Consider the following 20,035-nt stretch of genomic DNA (forward strand, 5'->3'; position numbering starts at 1 on the left):
GGGACTTCAAAAAGTTTGTGGAAAGACAAAAGTTTCTTTTGGTGCAAAAAAATTTAAAAGATTCTGTAAAATTTTTATAGTACATTTTCATGAACTTCTTATTGAAGCCCCTTCTTGTATGCATGGATTTAAAAAGTTGTACCATAATAAGTTTATTTTAATTTCATTTTCAACAAACTTTTTGATGTATTCTTATAGTTGGACCATTTAATGTAGCATAGCAATATCTTATAAAAACATTATACAGCAAATAATGTTATTGTTTTTATCGGTTATCCTGCTTAGGTTTATGACTTATGAATAGTGCAGGATTTTCCTGTGTAACCAGGGGCACAGGCACAGTTTCCAGTTTTTATGTTGCACTGACCTCCACTCTCATAGGTGACACAGAGGAACCTACATTCAGGTCCCCCAGAGACCATCAAGATAGGCTTGTAGAATAAAAACAGAAAGAAAGGAACTCAAACTTCTTGTCATACATTTCAAGATGATCCCTGATTTCTGTAGCTTAAAAGAGTTAGAAAAGTGTGTGTGTGTGTGTGTGTGTGTGTGTGTGTGAGAGAGAGAGAGAGAGAGAGAGAGAGACATTGGAGTAACCCCCAAGGATTTATAGCACTCCAAAAATATTCCCTGAAGAAATCAACATGATGCTATTTCTTGTCACTTTGGAAACACAGCTACAGAGGTTCAACATTTTTGCTGAAAATGTGGTTTTTCAGACAGCAACAATGGAAGCAATTTTGATATATAACTTGGGAGGCAGTTGCACAGAACAAAACATGAAAATGAGATGTAATTTGTAAAGGAAGCTCAGGAGGCGTGGTTCTCGGGAAGCTGTCCCCAGATGTTTGCCCGTGTCCTGTTCTCCCAGTCTTTGCTTCTTTTGTAAGCCAGAATAATCATGCCAGAGGTCTGTAAATTGAGCATTACATGAGTGTACAATGCACAGGGTGAGAAGTGAGAAATCGTGTCCTGCTTTGTTGAATGTCATTGGAACTACAGAAGGGCCAAGTTATGCTGCAAGGTCCACTGAGGACTCAGAGGGTTCAGTGTATGTTCTACCATTGGTGCCACTGGAATTAGAAACCCAGTGGAAAGTATTTTTTTAATGCAGTGGAAACAGCAAAACTTTCCTAAACATGACAGTTGTGGGAGGTTACATCAAACTGAGCTGGGCTGTGAAGTTATCTTCCTGTCCTGGGCTGAATAACATAATTATTAGAATTATTGAGATTTTCATATCTGTCTGCTAATCACTTATTCTGTGCCAAGCACTTTACATAAATTACCTCCTGTTTCCATAAAAAACCCACATCCCGTGTGATAGCAATTTCATTTCCATTTTACAAGAGAAACAGAGGCTCTGAGATGTTAGTGACTTCGTCTGTGTCACAAAGCAGATAAGTAAAAGAGCTGGGATTTGAACTCCAGATCTTCTGGCCTCTGAAATCGGTGCTCACAGCAACTACACTCACCTTGCTCTACAATACTGTACTACTCAAGGTTGTGCATACTCCACACTTAAGGTAGATACATATTCAACACCTTTCCCATAAATTAACCAACTCCTAGAGACCTGGTAGAGTTCAAAATGTTAAATTCATGCAATGTGGAACTACTGTAACAAAATGATCTTTCTTATGATGACACAGGTGTTGTATAGGCCTCCACAGAGAGACCCAAGGGGCTCACTCTGCCAGAGTCCTCTCCATATGGAAGTCTGCCTACAGCTGGGGTTCAACATACCCAAGGCTACAGAGTAATCAAAACAAGGCAAAGACATTGGATGATTTTTTTGTTTGTTTGTTTCTCAGGTTAGTTGAAGAAACTAGCTCTTCTGTTGTTAGAAGTCACTGCTGATACGATGAATAAGGTCTGGTGTTGATTGTAGAGAGTGCTGTTCATTAGTGCCATTGAAACAACTTTCAATCTTTAATTAACTATTCATCTGCAATCTAGACACAGGTCTGGAGTTAAGATTTTTAAAGATATGTCTGGTTCTAGGAGCACTTGGGCTACTTCACTCTTTTGAAAAGGAGGAAGAAAAACAACAGGCCTGATTTTCATCATGCACAACTTTTAAAGAGCTCCTTTGGCTTGATTTCAACTGCCAATCACAGGGAGCCCATTCACCCACTCCAGTCTGATTCATAATTTCATTTTGTGGTTAGACAAAAATATCAGAATTGGACAAAGTTATCTGATTGAAAAATAATATGTTTTCCAGAGATTATGGTGACCTCTCTATTTTGCTGATTTACATATACTTTCAACTCATTTTCTTTCACAGTGGGAATCTCAGAAGCATTTTCCAATAAAGCATATTCAGCAGCTGTTTTAAGAAAATGTTATCAGAATAAATTAAATTTACCCAGGTGTGTGTATATGGTATTATCTCCTTGTGCACTGACTTCCAGGCATGACTTCTCCACGGGGGAAATGAAGAAGGGGTCAATCCTATGCTTAACATTCAGTTGAGGCAAAAGAAAGTGTAGAGAATGTCCTAGACCCTCTCTCAGACCTTATTAAATACATCTGTGTAATGCCACTCTTCTGCTTCCCCAAGTTCCATTCTCCATCACCTAGAAAGTCACGACCCAGTGACCCAAATAGCCCCCTCTCCACAAACTCCAGACTGGTGTCTCTGCTCATGTATTCCAGTTCCATAGCCAATGGACAACCCTAAACAGCCACATCCCCTTTTCCTTCAACTTGAGGAAAGCCCTGCAGACCCTCTGAAGACTGCAATACAACGAAAAGGTTGGACATTTGAGGGCGAAAAGACAACTTTCAGTCCCAGCGCCTGCCTCCATCTGTGGACTCCACAGCAGGGGGGCTTCCTTCTAAGCCCATTATTTTCCAAACCATAAACAAGGTTGTCCCTTGGATCACCAAAAAGGCACAAAGTATCACAATTTACTACTAGCCATGATAATTTTATTTGTTGTACTGCTCAGAATTGCTATACATTAAAGAGAAAAAATGCTGTGAGATAATTTTCTCTGAATTAAAAAGTAACCAGTGTTTACTGCAAAGTACATGAGAAAAATATATAAAGAATGAAACATACCCATTTACGTACTGATTTAAAAAGTACTTATTAAACTCCCCTATATGTCTTAAGTGTTCCAGGAATTTGGGGATACTAGGGTGAACAACATTTACAGATATCCTTTCCCCATGAGGCTCAGAGCTAGCAGGAAAGGACAGGCAATACATATTAGACATAACAATAACTAGAGGATGCAGTATGTTAGAAGATGATAAGCACTACAGAAAAAGAAAAGAAGTTCAGGGAAACTTGCAAGTGAAATTTTAAGTAGGGTAGTACTGATAAGATTCAGTGAAAAGGTGATGTGAGTCTTTCTGAATACTGAATGAGCTGTATAGATAACTGGGAGGTGCATTCCATGAGTCCACAAGCCGGAGACAGCAATTACATTACTGCCATCTAGGCACACATGTTTTCCAAATTTTATATGCAGTGACATGCATAGAGATGAGGGTACTCAAAAAAATCCATGGAAAAATGGAATTAAAAGTTAAGTTTATTTGGTGCAAAATGTATGAAATCCATATATAGCTTTTCCATAAAATGCATTTTCACAGTTTTTAAAGACCCTTCATATGCATGGATTTCTTTCTTTTTTTTTTAAGATTTATTTACTTGCAAGGGAGAGGCAGAGGAACAGAGAGAGGTCTTCTATCTGCTGGTTCACTCTCCAAATGGCTGTAATGGCTAGGACTGAGCCAGACCAAAGCCAGGAACCAGGAGCTTCTTCCGGGTCTCCCACATGGGTGCAGGGGCTGAAGCACTTGGGCCATCCTCCGCCGCTGCTTTCCCAGAGCATTAGCAGGAAGCTGAGTCAGAAGTGGAGCAGCCAGGACTCAAATCAGCACTCCTATGGGATGCTGGTGATACAGGTGGCAGATTAACTTGCTATGCCACAACACTGACCTCATATGGATAGATTTCAAAATTCTTTGCACCTAAACAAACTTATCTTTTGATTCCATTTTCCATCAACTTTTTCACAAGCCATCATATATACAGATTACTTATAATTATAATCACACATGCCTAATCATTTATATTTATAGACTTATTTTTAAAACTATGTAGTATCTAGAAATTTGCTAAAGGACAACACTTATCACCATAGTTAAATTTTTCATGGTTGTGCATCTTTGAATTGTCGTTGAATGATTAGTTTTTAGAAAGAAAATGATTGTTTATTTCTGTGGTCCAGTAGTGCCCTTGGTTGATTAGTTCAGCTCAAAGAAGTGGTTGCCTAGCTTTAAGTATTTTAGGATAAGAGAAACTGCAGTGTGATCTTGCTTGCATTGCTCAGGCTAGCAAAGGGGTAGTGAGCAGTGGAGGCTGAAAAGATGAGCTTAAGTAACTTCACTGCCTGCTGTGTGCATTTCCTCACCTGTGAATTACTAAAACTCACCATCTCCTGAGGACACTGGTGGATTAACTAATTAATAATCATACGATGCTGAACAAAGACTAAGCATTGTTAATAGAGAAGAAAGAAAATCTATCATCAGATTGTACCTTTCTGGCATCTGTTGCCTTGGTAACCAGGTTTGCAGGTGCAACTACCATTTTTGGCACTGCATTCCAGGGTGTTCTCCTCTACACACTGACATTCTGAAGAGCAGCCAGCTCCGAAGGCCCCCTTGGGACAGTCTGCAAGCAGATTGAGGCAAACTGGTCACTTGAAAACCATGCTTTGTTTATTTGAAACGGTTAGTGCACAGGCATGTCGTTCTGTGGGGCCTGATTATGAGGAAAACAAGGGGATCATCCTGACTGCCAAAAAAAAAAAATAAGGAACAAATGTCTTTCAAATCAGGCAATTCATTTGCTTTTTGGCAACTGGATATGAACAGTGAAGCTTGAACTACTTAAAAGGCTTTGGTGCTTCCGGGAGAGAAATTGCTTCTCCATGTGCTCCATTGGTGCCTATAGTTAATATTCCCCAAGGACTGCTAAGGCTGCCAACCCCCATATTCATCCTGCCTCAGTATGGAGATGATGGACATGCATTTATGTGATGGCTTGCCATTGTTTTCACTCCCTTTCATTATATGGTAATCAGAAATAATTTGACATTGGGCAGATAACACAAAGCTTTCATCATGATAGCAGCATTATCTTGGCCACAACTTTGGCAAATGGGACTTGCCTTCTCTACATTATTTTCTCCATGCCATGGGGTTTTAGAGATGGTGTAAGCACAGGAATTCTAAATTGAAAGTGGCCCTAAATTTGCATTCAGGAACCCACACCCATAACTTTCTGTTTGAAGACTTAAAATAGTTCAACTCCCTTTTCCAAGATACAATTCTTTTTTAAAAAATTATTTATTTGAAAGGGAGGGAGGATAAATATAGGTATGTATATACATGTATGTGTGTGTGTGTGTGTATATATATATATATATATATATATGAGAGATAGACATCTTCTACCTGCTGGTTCATTCCCCAAATACCCACAAGAGTTGGGGCTGAGCCAAGCTGATGCCAAGAGCCTGGAACATGGGAGTCAGGGACTCAAATACTTGAGTCATCATCTGTTATATCTGTACACATTAGCAGGACTAGAAACACAAGTGGAGTCAGGACTTGAACTAGGCACTTCGGTGTGGAATGTGGGCATCCCAAGTGACCTCTTAATGACTGTGTCACATGCCTACGCCCCAAAATATACTTCCAGCAGCTTTTTTCCCCTCATTTCAGATGGTCAAGAGAAGTCTTAAATGAAAGCTTTTCAGGTGTTCTCCAGCCTTAAGGTAATTGTGTTCTATGTCTATAAAGACTTTAAATGCAGAAAGCTGCTCAGAAAGAAGAAAGGAAGCCACTGGCCTTTCTGATGGACACAAAAGGATGTTAGGAGACAGCATTCAAAGCGGTGATTACAATGGCACCTAGGACTGTCTGAGCCTGGTGCTGGCGGCAATTCAGAGTTATCTCTAAAAGCAGAACAGAATTATTAACAGAATCCTTTTTCATTCATAGAATTACCCAAGTTGGATAACAAATTATATGAGCCCTCTATCATCTATTCTATGATGTCCAAGTTTTTAATTCTTTCTTAGAACCAGCAAGCTATCAGGTCCCTCAGAGTGTTGTCTGTTTGATATGGGCCTCTTTCTTCTCATTCCAGAATTCCTACCCTGCACTGCCTTTCATGCCGCAGTCTCAGGTTCAGCATGTAGAACTGTGGTCCAGGGAAGAACTCAGGCACAATGGACAGCTTAACTGTGACGGTTGGATATATTAAGAACAAGTAAGTGTGGAAATATGCTTGGAAAAAGAGGAAAACAGGAAAAGTGGAAGAAGCGATGTCTATTGGCAATGCAACGCCTACCCAGGGTTTGTTACACATTAAAATACACCCTCAGAACTTCCATATGTTGTAGTTCCGATTTCCCAGTCCTTCAGAATGTGGCCATGTTTGCAAATGGGGTCACAGGACTTGAAATTAGTTAAGGTGAGGTTCGACTGGAATAAGACGGGAGTAAGCCCAACAAGGCTGGTTTTCTCATAAATCGGCAGATTTATCTGGCACACAGGGAGAACAGGCCAAGGAACCATCAGCTGCTAGGAGAGAGGCCAAGGGAGATCCTGTCCCAGCCCCTTCAGGAAAGCGTGGCCCTGCTGACATCATGATTTAGACATGAAGCCTTCAGAACTGTGGCGCAAAGTTCTGCCTTTTAAGGCACTCACTCTGTGGTGCTTTGTTACAGTAGCCCTGGAAAACCAATATAGGGTTGTAAACGCAAGCTCTTCAGGACCAGGTAAGTGGCAGTTATAAATGAAGCCTCAAATCCAAGGATAAGGGAGACCCACAGAACCAGATGCTCCCCAAAGACACTCACATTCAAATGTTAGCCAGCAGCAGCAGCAGCAGCAAGGAATCTGTTTGCTGCATATTTTCCTTTGTCTCAACTCCTCGCTGCATGTAAATGAATAAACATTGGCTATGCTGATATTTTGCAAACTTCAATGCTATATGCTTCTGAAGAGTTAGCTCTAAGTTTTTGGTCAAATGTATTATGAAAAGACTTTTTTTGGCCAAAACATCTGGTATTTCCTTATATTCAAAAATTATGCATATTGTTATACTAGAGAAACAAAAATTCTTCTGTCGGCATGTTTTGGGTGGTATGTAATATTCTGGAACATACCACATGTCCCTCCATCACTCATACATACCTGAATTTACCCATCTATTTTATTTATGTAAGTCCAACTTTTTCTCAAAATCAGGTTCCATTTTCTTTGTCGCCTACACTGTTTCTCTTCCTAGAGTATTCACAACTTATTTTGTGTTTTCCAGGGACATATCTTTAAATAAAATAGATGACACTCATAGACATTCCAAAATCTCAAAAAGTTCATCAAAAGACAAGTTTATTTTGGTGCAAATTATTTTTAAATCCATGCATAGTTTTTTTTTTATTATATGCAGTTTTCATGAATATATTGAAGACCCCTCAGGTAAGATTCAAAATGGTTTCTGTTAATTAGGAGGTGGGCATGCTATTACTGAGTAAAATGGTCTCAGTGTTTGTGATTCTTCCATATCATATCCTGAAATCCTAACCCCTACGGTTATGGAATTTGGAAATGGGATCCTCAAGGAGTGACTGGACTCTCAGAGTGGAGCCCTCATGAATGGGATTAGTGCCCTCATAAAAGGCAAGGGAGCTCAACTGCCATGGAAGGGCACGGTGAAAAAGTACTTTCTATGACAATGAATATGCTGGGACTTTGAGCTTGAACATCCTAGCCTTAGAAACCAAATAAATTTCTCTAGTTTATAAGCTTACTGGTTTATGGTATTCTGTAGCCCAAATGTACTAAGATGGCAAAATTCACTCAGCAAAATTTTTCAGAGGAGTTAGTCCTTCAATAGAAAGAGGAGGAGCCACAGGTGTTTGGCACAACAAAGAAGTTGCTTGGGACATCTACAACCAATGTTGACATGTCTGGGTTTGTACCCTGGCTCAGCTCACTTATTCCAGCTTCCTGCTAATGCACACCCTGGGTGGCAGAATATAATGGCTCAGGGACTTGGGTGCCTGCCACCCACATGGGAGATTCATATGGAGTTCCTGGCTCCTCGGTTCAGCCTGGCCTTCCTCCCAGCTCTTGCAGGCATTTGGGGAATGAACCAACAGATGGAAGATGTCTGTCTGTCTCTGTCTCTCTCTCTTCCTTTCAAATGTAAACAAAAATAAATCAATAAAAACTTTAAAAAAAGAATGGGATAAGGAATAGGTAGAGAAGTAGGGCTGACACCTATTCAGGCTGGCAGATAACTGCATATAGACAGCTACACGGTGGGAAGGTAAGCGTCTTGGGGCACTCATTAGGGACCAGCTGTAGGGAGCTCATGTATTTATGAGTGATGATGTGTGCTAGAGTCTTTTGTAACGTGATTGATAGTCAAAATGCAAAATGAAGAACCTCTTCTGGAAACTTTCTACTCAAACCCAGAAATAAAAGAGAATTTTCCTTTGCTGTTGAAAATTGACCAATGTTCTGAAGGAACTATTTGCAATGCTCTCTCAATAATTAAACACTAGCAAAAAAAGTTAAAAATTTACAAATATTTTCATTTGCTCATCAAAATCTAGATTTTATAATTTAAAATACTGATGGAGTTGGTGGATTCAAAAGGCTTCCATAGCCTAGGCAGCTTATGTCAAGAGCCTCAGGTGGTCACTGATGTCATATATAAGTGTTGATTGTTAAATTAACAACAGGAGTCACTGTGTACTAACTTCCCATGCAGGACCTCTGTCCTTAATGAGTTGTACTATGAGAGTTAATTGTAAAACCTGTTCTCAAAAAAGTTTTATGTGTGTGTATGTGTGTGTGTTGAAATTTTTACTTAGTATAGAGTTGGTCTTCTGTGTACAAATTTAATTGAAAATGAATCTGAATGGGGAATGGAACTGGGAAGGGGAGAGGGAGGAGAAGTGGTAGAAGTGTGGGTGGGAGGCCGGGTATGGTGTGAAGAATGACTATATTCCTAAAGTTGTACTTATGAAATTTGTATTCATTAAATAAAAGTTTTCTTTGGGAAAAGATAAACAAATAAAATGTAAAATTGAAGAAAAAAATCCTATTTCCATCCCCCCACAAAAAAGAGGCTAAACACCAGAACATAATCATATATACATAGATATATATAGATATAGACATATAAAACCATATACCGTATAAAATATTTTTAATTCTTATCCTTTGACAAATTCTCTGTACGTTTCTATGCTGCCGTGCTTCACACAGAGAATAAACTTAGTGCCCGGGACTTACTCAGGTGACAAAACTTCCCGTAGCGCCCTGGCTTACACATACAGGCTCCATACATCCTGTGGCAAGGGCCGTTGTTAGCACAGTGACATTTCCTTTTGCAATTCTTCCCAAAGAATCCCACTGGACATCCTGGAATGTGGAAGGACAAATAAAATAAATATTAACTGACATGCCAAACTTCCTACTAGAGTGGCTGTTACATGAAAACAATATGGTTGCATTAACCATACAGAGAACTTCTGAAAAACACAGATTTGATTCTATGTCAGCTTCAAATCTCATAATGATTTGCTATGGTTGTCAGGTTAAAAAATACCCAACTTAAGATGATGAGTCCCTGCACTGGCTGCCCTCAGATGGTACTGCTACACCCTGACTGCCTCTGATCTGCCCCTGGCCTTTCTCAGGTTCTGTGGAGCACAGCCCAGAATGCTCTGTCACACAGATTCCCTGTCTCATCCCTCCTTGTTTTGCAAACTTCTGCCTACGAGTCATTGCTGGAAGTCTCTCCCTGACTTGCCATTGGCCTTGTTATAGTTGTCTCATGTCCATCACACGTTAATATTTAACATATGAAGCAACATCAAAATATTCATGACAAAAGGTATTAAAATGTTTATTTATGTTCAAAAAATTTTGAAAACCTTCATAGTTTTTCATAACATGCATTTTCTACTAATTTTTTAAAGACCTCTCATATGCATAAAGTTCAACTTTTTTTTTAACTTTTATTTAATGAATATAAATTTCCAAAGTACGATTTATGGATTACAATGGCTTCCCCCACATACCGTCCCTCCCACCCACTACCCTCCCCTTTCCCACTCCCTCTCCCCTTCCATTCACATCAAGATTCATTTTCGATTATCTTAATATACAGAAGATCAGCTTTTTTGCATGAAAATAAACTTTATGAAGCACCCTTGGACCTACCACCATTTTAAACCTATGTTTGTCTTGAGCAAGACAGCAAGTTCCATGTGGAAGGGCCTGGATGTTTCCTATTTTTTTTTTTTAAATCATATCACAATGCCTGGCATCATTCTTCGCAAACATTTAATATATATTTTTAATAAGTAAATAAACATTGCTCAGAGAAATAAGTAGCTGGGCTGCCAGCAGGGACCTTTCTGCAGTACAGAAACCGAAGTAAATTTGGTTTCCATCTCCCTAGTTTCAGACTGTGAGAATCTAATAAACTCCCCATGATTTCAGACAATCCCTAGAGAGCTGTGTCCTTACTCACTCTCTGCCTCCAGCTCTTGTGCCTATAAAAGCTGTTTCTTTTTGTGTGCTTTATCAACCCATATAAGAAATATGACCTCTTTGCTGTTTTCCACGAAAAGTCCATACACAGCCATCATTGGTATTTGGTGAAATCTTCACCCATCATTTCTCATCTTTCCTCTTTCTTCTCCTTGTCTTCTCTGATTTTCATTTCTCCCTCTCTGGTTTTTCCCAGAAGCCCCTTGTTTCTTCCTTTAATTATGCAGAGCAAATACATTCTCCACAACTCCTATACCCATACACACATCCACAAACTCAACGTATTTCTCAGCTGATGAAAAAGGCTTTCACTATCAGGATTCATCTGCTTAGATCGCGGTTGCAGATTTAGGTATCACTGACTTTGTTCTGTAAACATGTCTTCAAAGAAAATGCATTTTTTATATAAACTATCTTTTTTTTTTAAAGATTGATTTATTTACTTGAGAGGCAGAGTTACGGAGAGAGAGGAGAGCCAGAGAGAGGTCTTCTATCCACTAGTCCACTCCCCAAATGGCCGCAACGTCTGGAGCTGGGCCAGTCTGAAGCCAGGACCTTCTTCCAGGTCTACTATGCGTGCATGCAGGGGCCTAAGGAATCTGGCCATCTTCCAATGCTTTCCCAGGCACATTTGCAGAGAGCTAGTTTGGAAGTGGAGCAATCCGTACTCAAATCAGAGGCCATATGAGATGCAGCGCTGCAGGCTGTGGCTTTAACCTGCTGAGCCACAGTGTCGGCCCCCCATAACAGTATTCCTGTATATATATACACAGCCTTTCACTTCTTCACCAAAGACTACCTTGCAATATATGGAAACAATTTTCACTTAAGTTTCTTCCCCATTAGAAACCACAAGAATTTAGAGAGTTTTCTCCTATGAGTGGCACCAAATATTCCTACCATCTTCACAGGTTTTCCCGTGAACCCCTGGGGGGCACTGGCACTGCCCAGTGAGATCACAGCTGCCTCCATTCTGACAAATGCAGATGCTGCCACATTCCTTCCCATTGGTCCCCGGGGAACAAGCTGTGAAGAAAACAGAAGAGGAACAAGCAGTGTCACACACACACACACACACACACACACACATATTTGTTACAAATGGATAGGGAAAAGCTTTCCTTCCTATTAGGACAGATACCAAGTAATTAAAATCTCAGAGCTTGCAGACCTAGGAAGAATCTCCTGCATGTTCCTAGTCTGTATGGCATAATCATTCCTGGGGGATTACTGATACAGCTAGTTAAAATAACGATGACGGAAGGAACTGCTAACAAGGTTCAAATACAAAATTTACCTTGTTCCTTAAACTCTAACCTTCACAGTTTCTAAGCTACCCAGATATCTTGCTGTACAACTCCAACCAACCATAATGAGAAACAAACTGCATCTTCTATTTTGAAGATTGGGAAGAAAATCCAGGAAAAAAAAAGTCATGTATTTTTAATCAGGAGTGAATGCAGCTAAAGTTCTCTTGAGAGTTTCAAGATATTTTGCATAGTCAAAGATTGATGAAGTCAAGCAAACAACAGTTTTCTTTGGTTTGGAGGTTTTTTTAGGGGTGCCTCATGTTCAAATTAAAATAATCAAGAAAAATGTTGATTTTATTTTAACTTGAGTAAATATAGTTGCTGAGACAATTTCAGTAGTCATTTTACCTGATATTTCATCATAATAGGTTAAATGTCATGAAACTACAGTTATAACAATCTCCACCCATCCCTTCACCCCACCACTCCGTGCTACTATGAGACTTGTCTTCTTACTCAGCTTTGTTTTTGGCTTTTGAGCCATAGGCTATCATGGGAGCAATGAAAAGAGGGAGGAAAACAAAAGGAAAAAAAAAAAAGAGAGGGACTGGAAACAGACATGTGTTAAAGCCTATGTTGTTATTTTACAAGGAGCCGGAATTCTTACAGCAGCTGCAGAATGGACAGTTGGGTCAGGTGTTTTGGGTTAGCAGGTTAAGCTGCTGCCTGCAATACCAGCATCCCATATGGGCTCTGGTATGTGTCCCTGTTGCTCCACTTCCTATCCAGCTCCTTGCTAAGGCCTGGGAAAAGTGCTTGGACCCCTGCCACTCATGTGGGAGATGGGATAAATTTCTTGGTTCCTGGCTTTGGCCTGGCCAAGCCCTAGCCATTGCAGCCATCTGGGAAGTGAAACAGAGGATGGGAAACTCTCTCCCTCTTTTTATCTGTTTCTCCCTCTGCTGGTAAATTTGACTTTCAAGAAAAAAAAAAAAAACTAAATCTTTAAAAAAATAAAGAATGGACTATTAGAAAAATACCTATAAAATAAAGCTCAAGAAATTTAAATGGCTTCCACTGTGTCAGGGTTATAAAAAGTCATCAAGACAGGCAGACCATTGTTATTGTTTGACATTCTCCCATAAAATGGGATCTGGTATCAGATAGTACAAGGATTTGCGGGATACTCCATTAGCATCAGACAGAGAAAAGATTCAGAGGAAGAAAAAGCTACAACAAACATATCCCAAACCATAGCTGGGATGATTAGGAAAAAGGCATCAATCTTCCCTTTCATGTCCTAGTCCATTCATCTGTCATATGAAATTATTCCTCTTCTCCCTTTCCACTAGACTGAATTGCAATAATAAATGATTTCAATATGAAATCTCTTCAGAATAAATGGGATTCTAAAAATATGCTGTTAAAATAAATAATATGTGGCAATTTTTAAATTCTCATTATAATTACTTGGAGAAATTCTTAAGAAGTCAAAGCAGATATTTTCCCTGTAGGCCAATAAAGATATTGAGTTAAAAGATTTACTCAAGAGGAAAAGTTATTTTTCAGATCTCTGCTGAATGTTGTTGTTGTTCTTCTTCTTCTTTTTAAATTTCCATTTCTGCATTTGAGAGGATGGTAATCTTAAATATTTGAGTGAGGAAAGAATGGTCACTTCTATCTATTGCTGTCTATAGGAATTTTAAGAAGAATATTCTTATGGTTTTTGTTTGGCATAGTGGTTAAAACTCTGCTTGGGACACTTGTACCCTGTATTGGAATGCCTGGTTTGAGCCCTGGATCCTCCACTTCTGATTCAGCTTTCAGCTAATATATACCCTCGGGGTCAGTAGGTGATGGCTTAAGTACTTGGGTCTTTGTCACCCATGTAGGATACCTGGAATGGGTTCTTGGTTCCCAGCTTTGGCTTAGTATCAGTCCTGGCTATTGTTGGCATTTGGTAAGTAAACTAGTGGATGAGAGATGCCTGTTTCTCGGTCTCTGTTTTCATGTAAATAAAAAAGAAATAATTGAAAATAGGGCAGATGTTTGGCTCAATGGTTAGGTTGCTGCTTGGGATACCTGCATCACAATCATAATGTCTGACAGTTCTGTCTATTCCACTTCTGACCTGCTTCCTGCTAACAGGCACACTGGGAGGCAGCAGGTGATGGCTCAAGTACTTGAGTCCTTGCCACCATGTGGGAAATCCAGATGGAGTTCCAGACTCCAGTTTGAGCCTGGCTCACCCTTTGCTGCTGTGGCATCCTGGAATGAACCCAGCAGATGGAAGAGCTCTGTCTCTCTGCCTTTCAAGTAAAATGAAAATAAATAAATTAATTAAACAAATTAATAGAAAAATGTGTGCAATAAATAATGGATATTAAAAATAAATTATGAAGCACAAAGATTTTGGGGTTGTATAAGAGACTTGGAGAGCAAACAAATAAATTAACATCATTATTTGATCAGCATCAATATGTGTTTACATATTTTAGAAAAGAAAGAAGAAGAAAAGCCACAAAACAAGAAGCAAGAAGCCATATTCAAACAATTCCATTTAATTGCACTTTGTAGCAAAAATCCTTTCCTTGTTTCTTCACTGGGAATAGCTTGCCAGAATCTAATGATTTATTTAAATGGAGGGATTTTTATAGGCCTAGAATATTAGGATCCTTTATTAACTTTTACATTTTGTAGATGAACAAGAGAAACAACAAGTGTCCTAGGGGACACAAAATTCTCCTATTTAATCACATGTTTGGTTTAAAATCTCACTGTTTCATAGGTATTCTTTATGCGTAACAAATAAATTGGTTTCTCACTCTTGTCAGTTGCTTACCTTGTAAAAAGATTAGAAGAAGAACACATGTAAAGGAGAAGTCAGTAGCTTGCTGGGCCTGTCCCAATTCTCAGGGTATCATTTACTCCCACTACAAAGAAGGCCAACTCTGCCTGCGGGTCCCCTCTTGGAATCACCTTCACCTATGCAGTACTCATAGCTCAAACCATGACCACGTCCCAGGGGGTGAGCTAAAGAGACTGGACTATGATACCAGCTTAGCTGGCCCAAAACTGTCTATATAACTGAAAACAGAGATGAAATCCTTCATTTCCCAAAGAAAATTATGATCCTTGAGCATATTTCTTGAATAGTCCCAGGAAAGGAAAATGACAAAGAGGAATCTTTTAAAAAAGAACGTACTCCATTTTTTTTCACAGTACTGGAATACAAACCAAAAGAATATTAGGAATCTTTACAAAAAAAAAAAAAACATATAAAATTACTATTGATTTTAGAATGCGAAAGTAATCAATGTCCTTGGCATTTTGATGTTTTCCTGTCTAGGCTTTTTGCATGCACATTGCTTTTTTCCCTCAAGTAAATCTTTTTTTTTTTTTTTGCATAAATCTTTTATTTACTTATTTGAAAGATGGGTGGGTGAGGTAGGGAGATCTCCCATCCATAAATGCCCACAATAATTGGGGCTGGGCCAGGCTAATTCACAAGCCGGGAAAGCTGATGTGGGTGGCAGGGCCTCAACTACTTGAGCCATCATCCTCTGCTTCCCAGAGTGTGCATTATAGGAAGCTGGACTTGGGGGCAGAACCAGGACTCAATCTGGGGCATTTGGAAATGGGAAATGGGCATCTCACGCAGCACCTTAACCACTGCACCAAACGCCTGCTCAAAGTAAACCTTACTGCAATGCAATGCATTTGTGGAGAAGCACACAAATTTCGCCTTCAAGCATGTTCCCGCAGTGTAAACAACTCATGAAAATGCCACCCAGATCGAGATCATTACCAGCAACGCAAAATCTCAAAGGTGACTTGCTGATTCTGTCATTATCCACACACACTAAGCATTAGCTTGTTTTCTATCACCACAGATGTTTTTTTCTGTAATCCTGAACTTCATTTAAGTGGGACTGTAAAGGATGTACTCTAGTTTTGAGTGTCTTTCATCAATACCATGGTTGATGTTATGTGTATCTTTTATGGCTGCATAGTGTCCTGTTATACAATCGTACCGTATGCATCTATTTGTCCACTGAGTTCCGGAGGGCAATTACCCGAATCTGAATTGGCACAGAGAAACTTGCACTTGATTGTGTATGGCTCATTCCATGTCCAGCTCTGTCCCTGTTCCTAAGACGGGCCTCTCAGATGTGCTGACTGAAATTGTCATTTTTACCAAGGCCTGTCTGCTTTGGCAGGCCCTGAGCTCCAGCACCTGCCTCCCCATCACCATCACACTGCTCACAACTGTGCTAAGCTCCTCACCCTCTTAGCAGGTGTCTGTTAGGTTTCTTGCTGCAGCCCATACATTGACAAACATTTCAAAGACAAACGCAGCACAGACCATTCTACTTGTTTCTCTTCTCGCCATATCGTGGTTGACCAAGTTCTGAATGTCTTTGTTGCCTGAAACTATTCCTTTTCTGATTTTGAGCAGCCAAAACATCAGGAGTTTATGTAAGAAAGATGAAAGTATTTCTACATTTGTGCTAAGCATTTATTGATATTATTATTATGAGCTAACTGGAGCATAAAAATATTTCTATGATTTTACTGACTGCATTCTAAAGCAATCATCAAATTTGATGTTGTTAAAATACAACAAATAGAGGAAGGGAAAAAAAAAAGAGCAGCTCTGTTTTACAAAGAAAAGAAAAAGCAGCAGCAGACGTCTGTAGTTACATTTGATAGAGGTTATGCTAATTTATTTTGATCAGCAATGATTTGATGCTTCAGTTCTGTCGCTTGGAGATGTAAGAAAATTTGCTCACATTTTGAAGACATTTTCCTGGTCCACTTAAGCATATGAAACAATTAGTTCTCTACATTTTAAAATCTGGAAAGTAACTACATTTTAGACTAGTGAAGTTAGATTTTAACTATATAAATTAACTTCTAATGGAGTTTTCATAACAAAAAATATAAAGACCTGAGTAATCCTCATTTTGCTAAATTAAAGATAAATTTCAGTTCCATTTCCTTGTATCACACTCGAAGAGCATCCGTCTACCCTGCACTCCCAAACCTACAAATAACAACAGAGCATCCCTTCATTAAGCAAAAGAAACAAAGACAAAAGGTGATGGATTTGATAGGAATCTCTGCAGAGGCAATTCTCATCCTGCTTGTAAACCTCATGTTAAAATAGTTGATGGCATTAAAGTGCTGATATTGAAATTCCTGCAAAAGAATCCATGGGAATTATCTAAAAATAGAGAAAAGAGCTGAGTTTACTGAGGTAAATTCTTTTACTCACCTACTTTGTTCAAAGCTGCAAGTTCTCCTCGGCTCTCTTTTTCCTCTTCCTCCTCATCTTCATCTTCATAAATGGGAGTCTGAGAGGTGGCCACATGATAAAGTAATTGAAGCGGCTTTTTGAATAGAAGGCCTGGAAACCTCACAACTTCTAATTGCTCTTCCTTTTCCTCCAGCTCATCATCATCCAAGGCTAAGACCATACAGGAGAATGCTGGGTTTTAGGACCCTGGTTTAAAGAAGCAACATGGAACCAGGGCTGACAGAAAAAGGAGAGTTTGAAAGCCAAGGCAGGGGGTGACTGCAAGGCAGATGCTTTGAGATGGTTGCTTCAAAAGTCTGTTGTAAGTGAAGGTGAGAAGCTGTCAGCACAAAACTGAAACTGCAGCAGAGAGAACAAGAGAAAAAGAGATGTCACTTCACGACAAAAGGAAGCAGAAGACAAGTTGGGTTAAGGACAACGTGGTCTCCGTTGCTCCTGCAGAACATGATGAGGGTGGCAGTAGTTTAAAGAGAGAGGTGATCACATTCTTCACAATGACTTACAGATGCAAGTTTTCCCATCACTTCCAATTCTGTAGCCTTCTTCACAAGCACAGTCGTATGTTCCAACAGAATTAATACATAGTTGGTCACAGGCTACACTGACGCCCAGACATTCGTCCACATCTAGGAAAAAAGAAACAATACCTGCCTTTAGGTACTGTGAGATAAAGCAGACATCACAAATGGATGCACATATCTGGGATACTTTTGGGACCTTCATTAAAGTAGAAATGTCCTAACACAGAGAAGGCATGCCTGGTCCCCAAATTGTTTCTCAATAATATTACCAATGATTTTTCTTTCAAGTTTACTGTATTTCACCTGTATAGACACGGTCTTTCTGAGAACTTCTGCATGATGTTTAGACGAAGAACATAAAAGAAAATAAATTCAAAGTTTTCAGACTGTGCACCATTTTGCAGAAGGTTTATTCACTCTTGAATAATCCAACATACCTCCTATGTAATGGGACACTTATGTTATGTGTAATTCTGTACAAAGTTTAGAGAGCATTTTAGAGATGGGAGACCCTACGCCCAGGTCTCCTGACTCACTGGTTTGTGACAAAGCCTGAATGTAGATTTTGGTCAATGTGTTCCTGGTACTGAAAGTTCATATGGAGCAGAGCTTCTAAGCTTCGCTCAGAGTGTGGATTCCATTCCATGTGGATGTGTGTATGCGAGCATGTGCATTCACACTGTACAATCATATCTTGGCTCATTCTGCCTAAGAGCAGATGGTACATGAAATTAAAAAAATTATTTTTTGGCTCTGTTAATTGGATATAATGGTAAATGTTAATATACTCTACTGTGTTTAGTATATATAGATACCATAGTTGTGTGTTTTTTCCTGTTACCTCCACTGCAAGGCTAGGGGAGCTTGGCTATGCATATGAAGAAACCAGTACTCTCCTTAACAGAATTCAGGAATTTGTTTCTTTAAGCAAAGGAGCATCATTTTATATAAGGCATTATTGTCATATATTGACTGTTACTGGAATAGAAATCAATCTTCTGATATTTTCCTTGATTTCAAGGAAATCGTCATTTCAAAATGATGATAATGATCACAATGTAACAATTTAAAAATTGTACACTTAAGGTAACTTGTAAAAGCAAACCGTGGCAACGATTTATAAGAGCTATTCTTAATGACATAATTAAAGTTGACTCTACTCATGGAGTCCAAACTCCTATATTTAAAATAAGAAATATGTAGGCTAGAATTCACCTGGAAAGTAAGTAAACTAATTTTAACAAGTTAAAAATTGTAAAATGACTCACCTTAGCTACACTAATATCAGACCTACAAGAATTCTGGTACAGATTTGGAGTTCATAAACTTATGAACTCACAATCTTTTTGTTTCTGCTAATTGAAAAACTCATTGGAAATGACTTTCAGTAGCCAACTTTCAACAGCAGTCAAGCTAGCCATGGGAGATTCCAATGCCAATGTGCTATAGCCTGCTGTAATCTCTCACTCATATATGTGTGTGTCTCTATATACACAAAAATGTCTATTTTTGTATACACACAAAAATTTAGTTGTGATTATGATCATCAAATATAATAGAAGTGACTTTTAGCCAAGTAGTTTTTATCTACTGCACTAAGTACTTCATATGTATTAATTTCCTCAATTCATCCAGGATTTCTATCACTGACATCATTTTACTGATGTGGATCCAAGGCTCATAGCAGTTAGAGATGCCCAAGTTCATATGAGAGCAAACGACAGCACCACCTAGGAATCCAAGTCCCTTCGTGTCAAAGCCTTCCCTTGTCCACACTCACTCTCCGCCTCAGATGTCCCTCCTCTATTGATTGCCCTGTCACATCAGTTAGATCTCAGGAATTTACCTTCACATCCACAACCGTCAGAAGTGATCCGAAAGCCTTCCTGGCAACTGCATTCATAGCCCCCTAAATAGTTGACGCAGAACTGAGCGCAGCAGGCCTCTCCATTCTGGCATTCGTCAAGGTCTGGAGGGGAGAAGGACACTTCTGTTACTGCAGACACAGGAGTTGCATGACCCTGTGGGAGCGCTGATAAACCTCACTTCTAAATGAAAACTGTGTTATTAATCGTTTTTTCTTCCTGAGGCTGCATAATGTAGACACTGAAGTAAACTGTAACACAAAAGTAATGAGGCTCACTTGTGGTTTACATTTCTTACATGCTTCTTATATGCTTGCTATTTATTTTAAAAGGATGTAAATAATCCCTGCGTGCATTTATAAGCACAGCAAAAGAGATCTCTGCTATTTTTACAGTTACACAGCAATCTGCCTGAATAAATAGAGAATTTGAAGAACAAAAAACAGCTTGAGAAAAAAAAAAAGAGCCAAG

General features: G+C 39.2%; 1 protein-coding gene across 6 annotated transcripts in view; it reads right to left on the reverse strand.

Annotated features, from left to right (window-relative positions):
• LOC108175368 (EGF-like and EMI domain-containing protein 1) overlaps window positions 1-20,035 on the reverse strand; it is a 710,453-nt gene that overhangs the window by 106,877 nt on the left and 583,541 nt on the right. For 3 of the 6 annotated variants that reach the window (XM_089330999.1, XM_089330998.1, XM_051818765.3), the window contains 6 exons: window positions 19,546-19,668; window positions 17,682-17,804; window positions 17,137-17,328; window positions 11,509-11,634; window positions 9,343-9,471; window positions 4,562-4,696 (listed from right to left, as the gene is read on the reverse strand). In XM_089330999.1, the coding sequence (XP_089187125.1) occupies window positions 4,562-4,696; window positions 9,343-9,471; window positions 11,509-11,634; window positions 17,137-17,328; window positions 17,682-17,804; window positions 19,546-19,668 (828 nt within the window). The other 3 variants (XM_089330996.1, XM_089330997.1, XM_089331001.1) reach the window with 3 other exon arrangements.

This window comes from Oryctolagus cuniculus, chromosome 4, assembly GCF_051225735.1.
Source record: "Oryctolagus cuniculus isolate XC-2025 breed Fujian yellow rabbit chromosome 4, ASM5122573v1, whole genome shotgun sequence".
Classification (NCBI taxonomy): Eukaryota; Metazoa; Chordata; class Mammalia; order Lagomorpha; family Leporidae; genus Oryctolagus; species Oryctolagus cuniculus.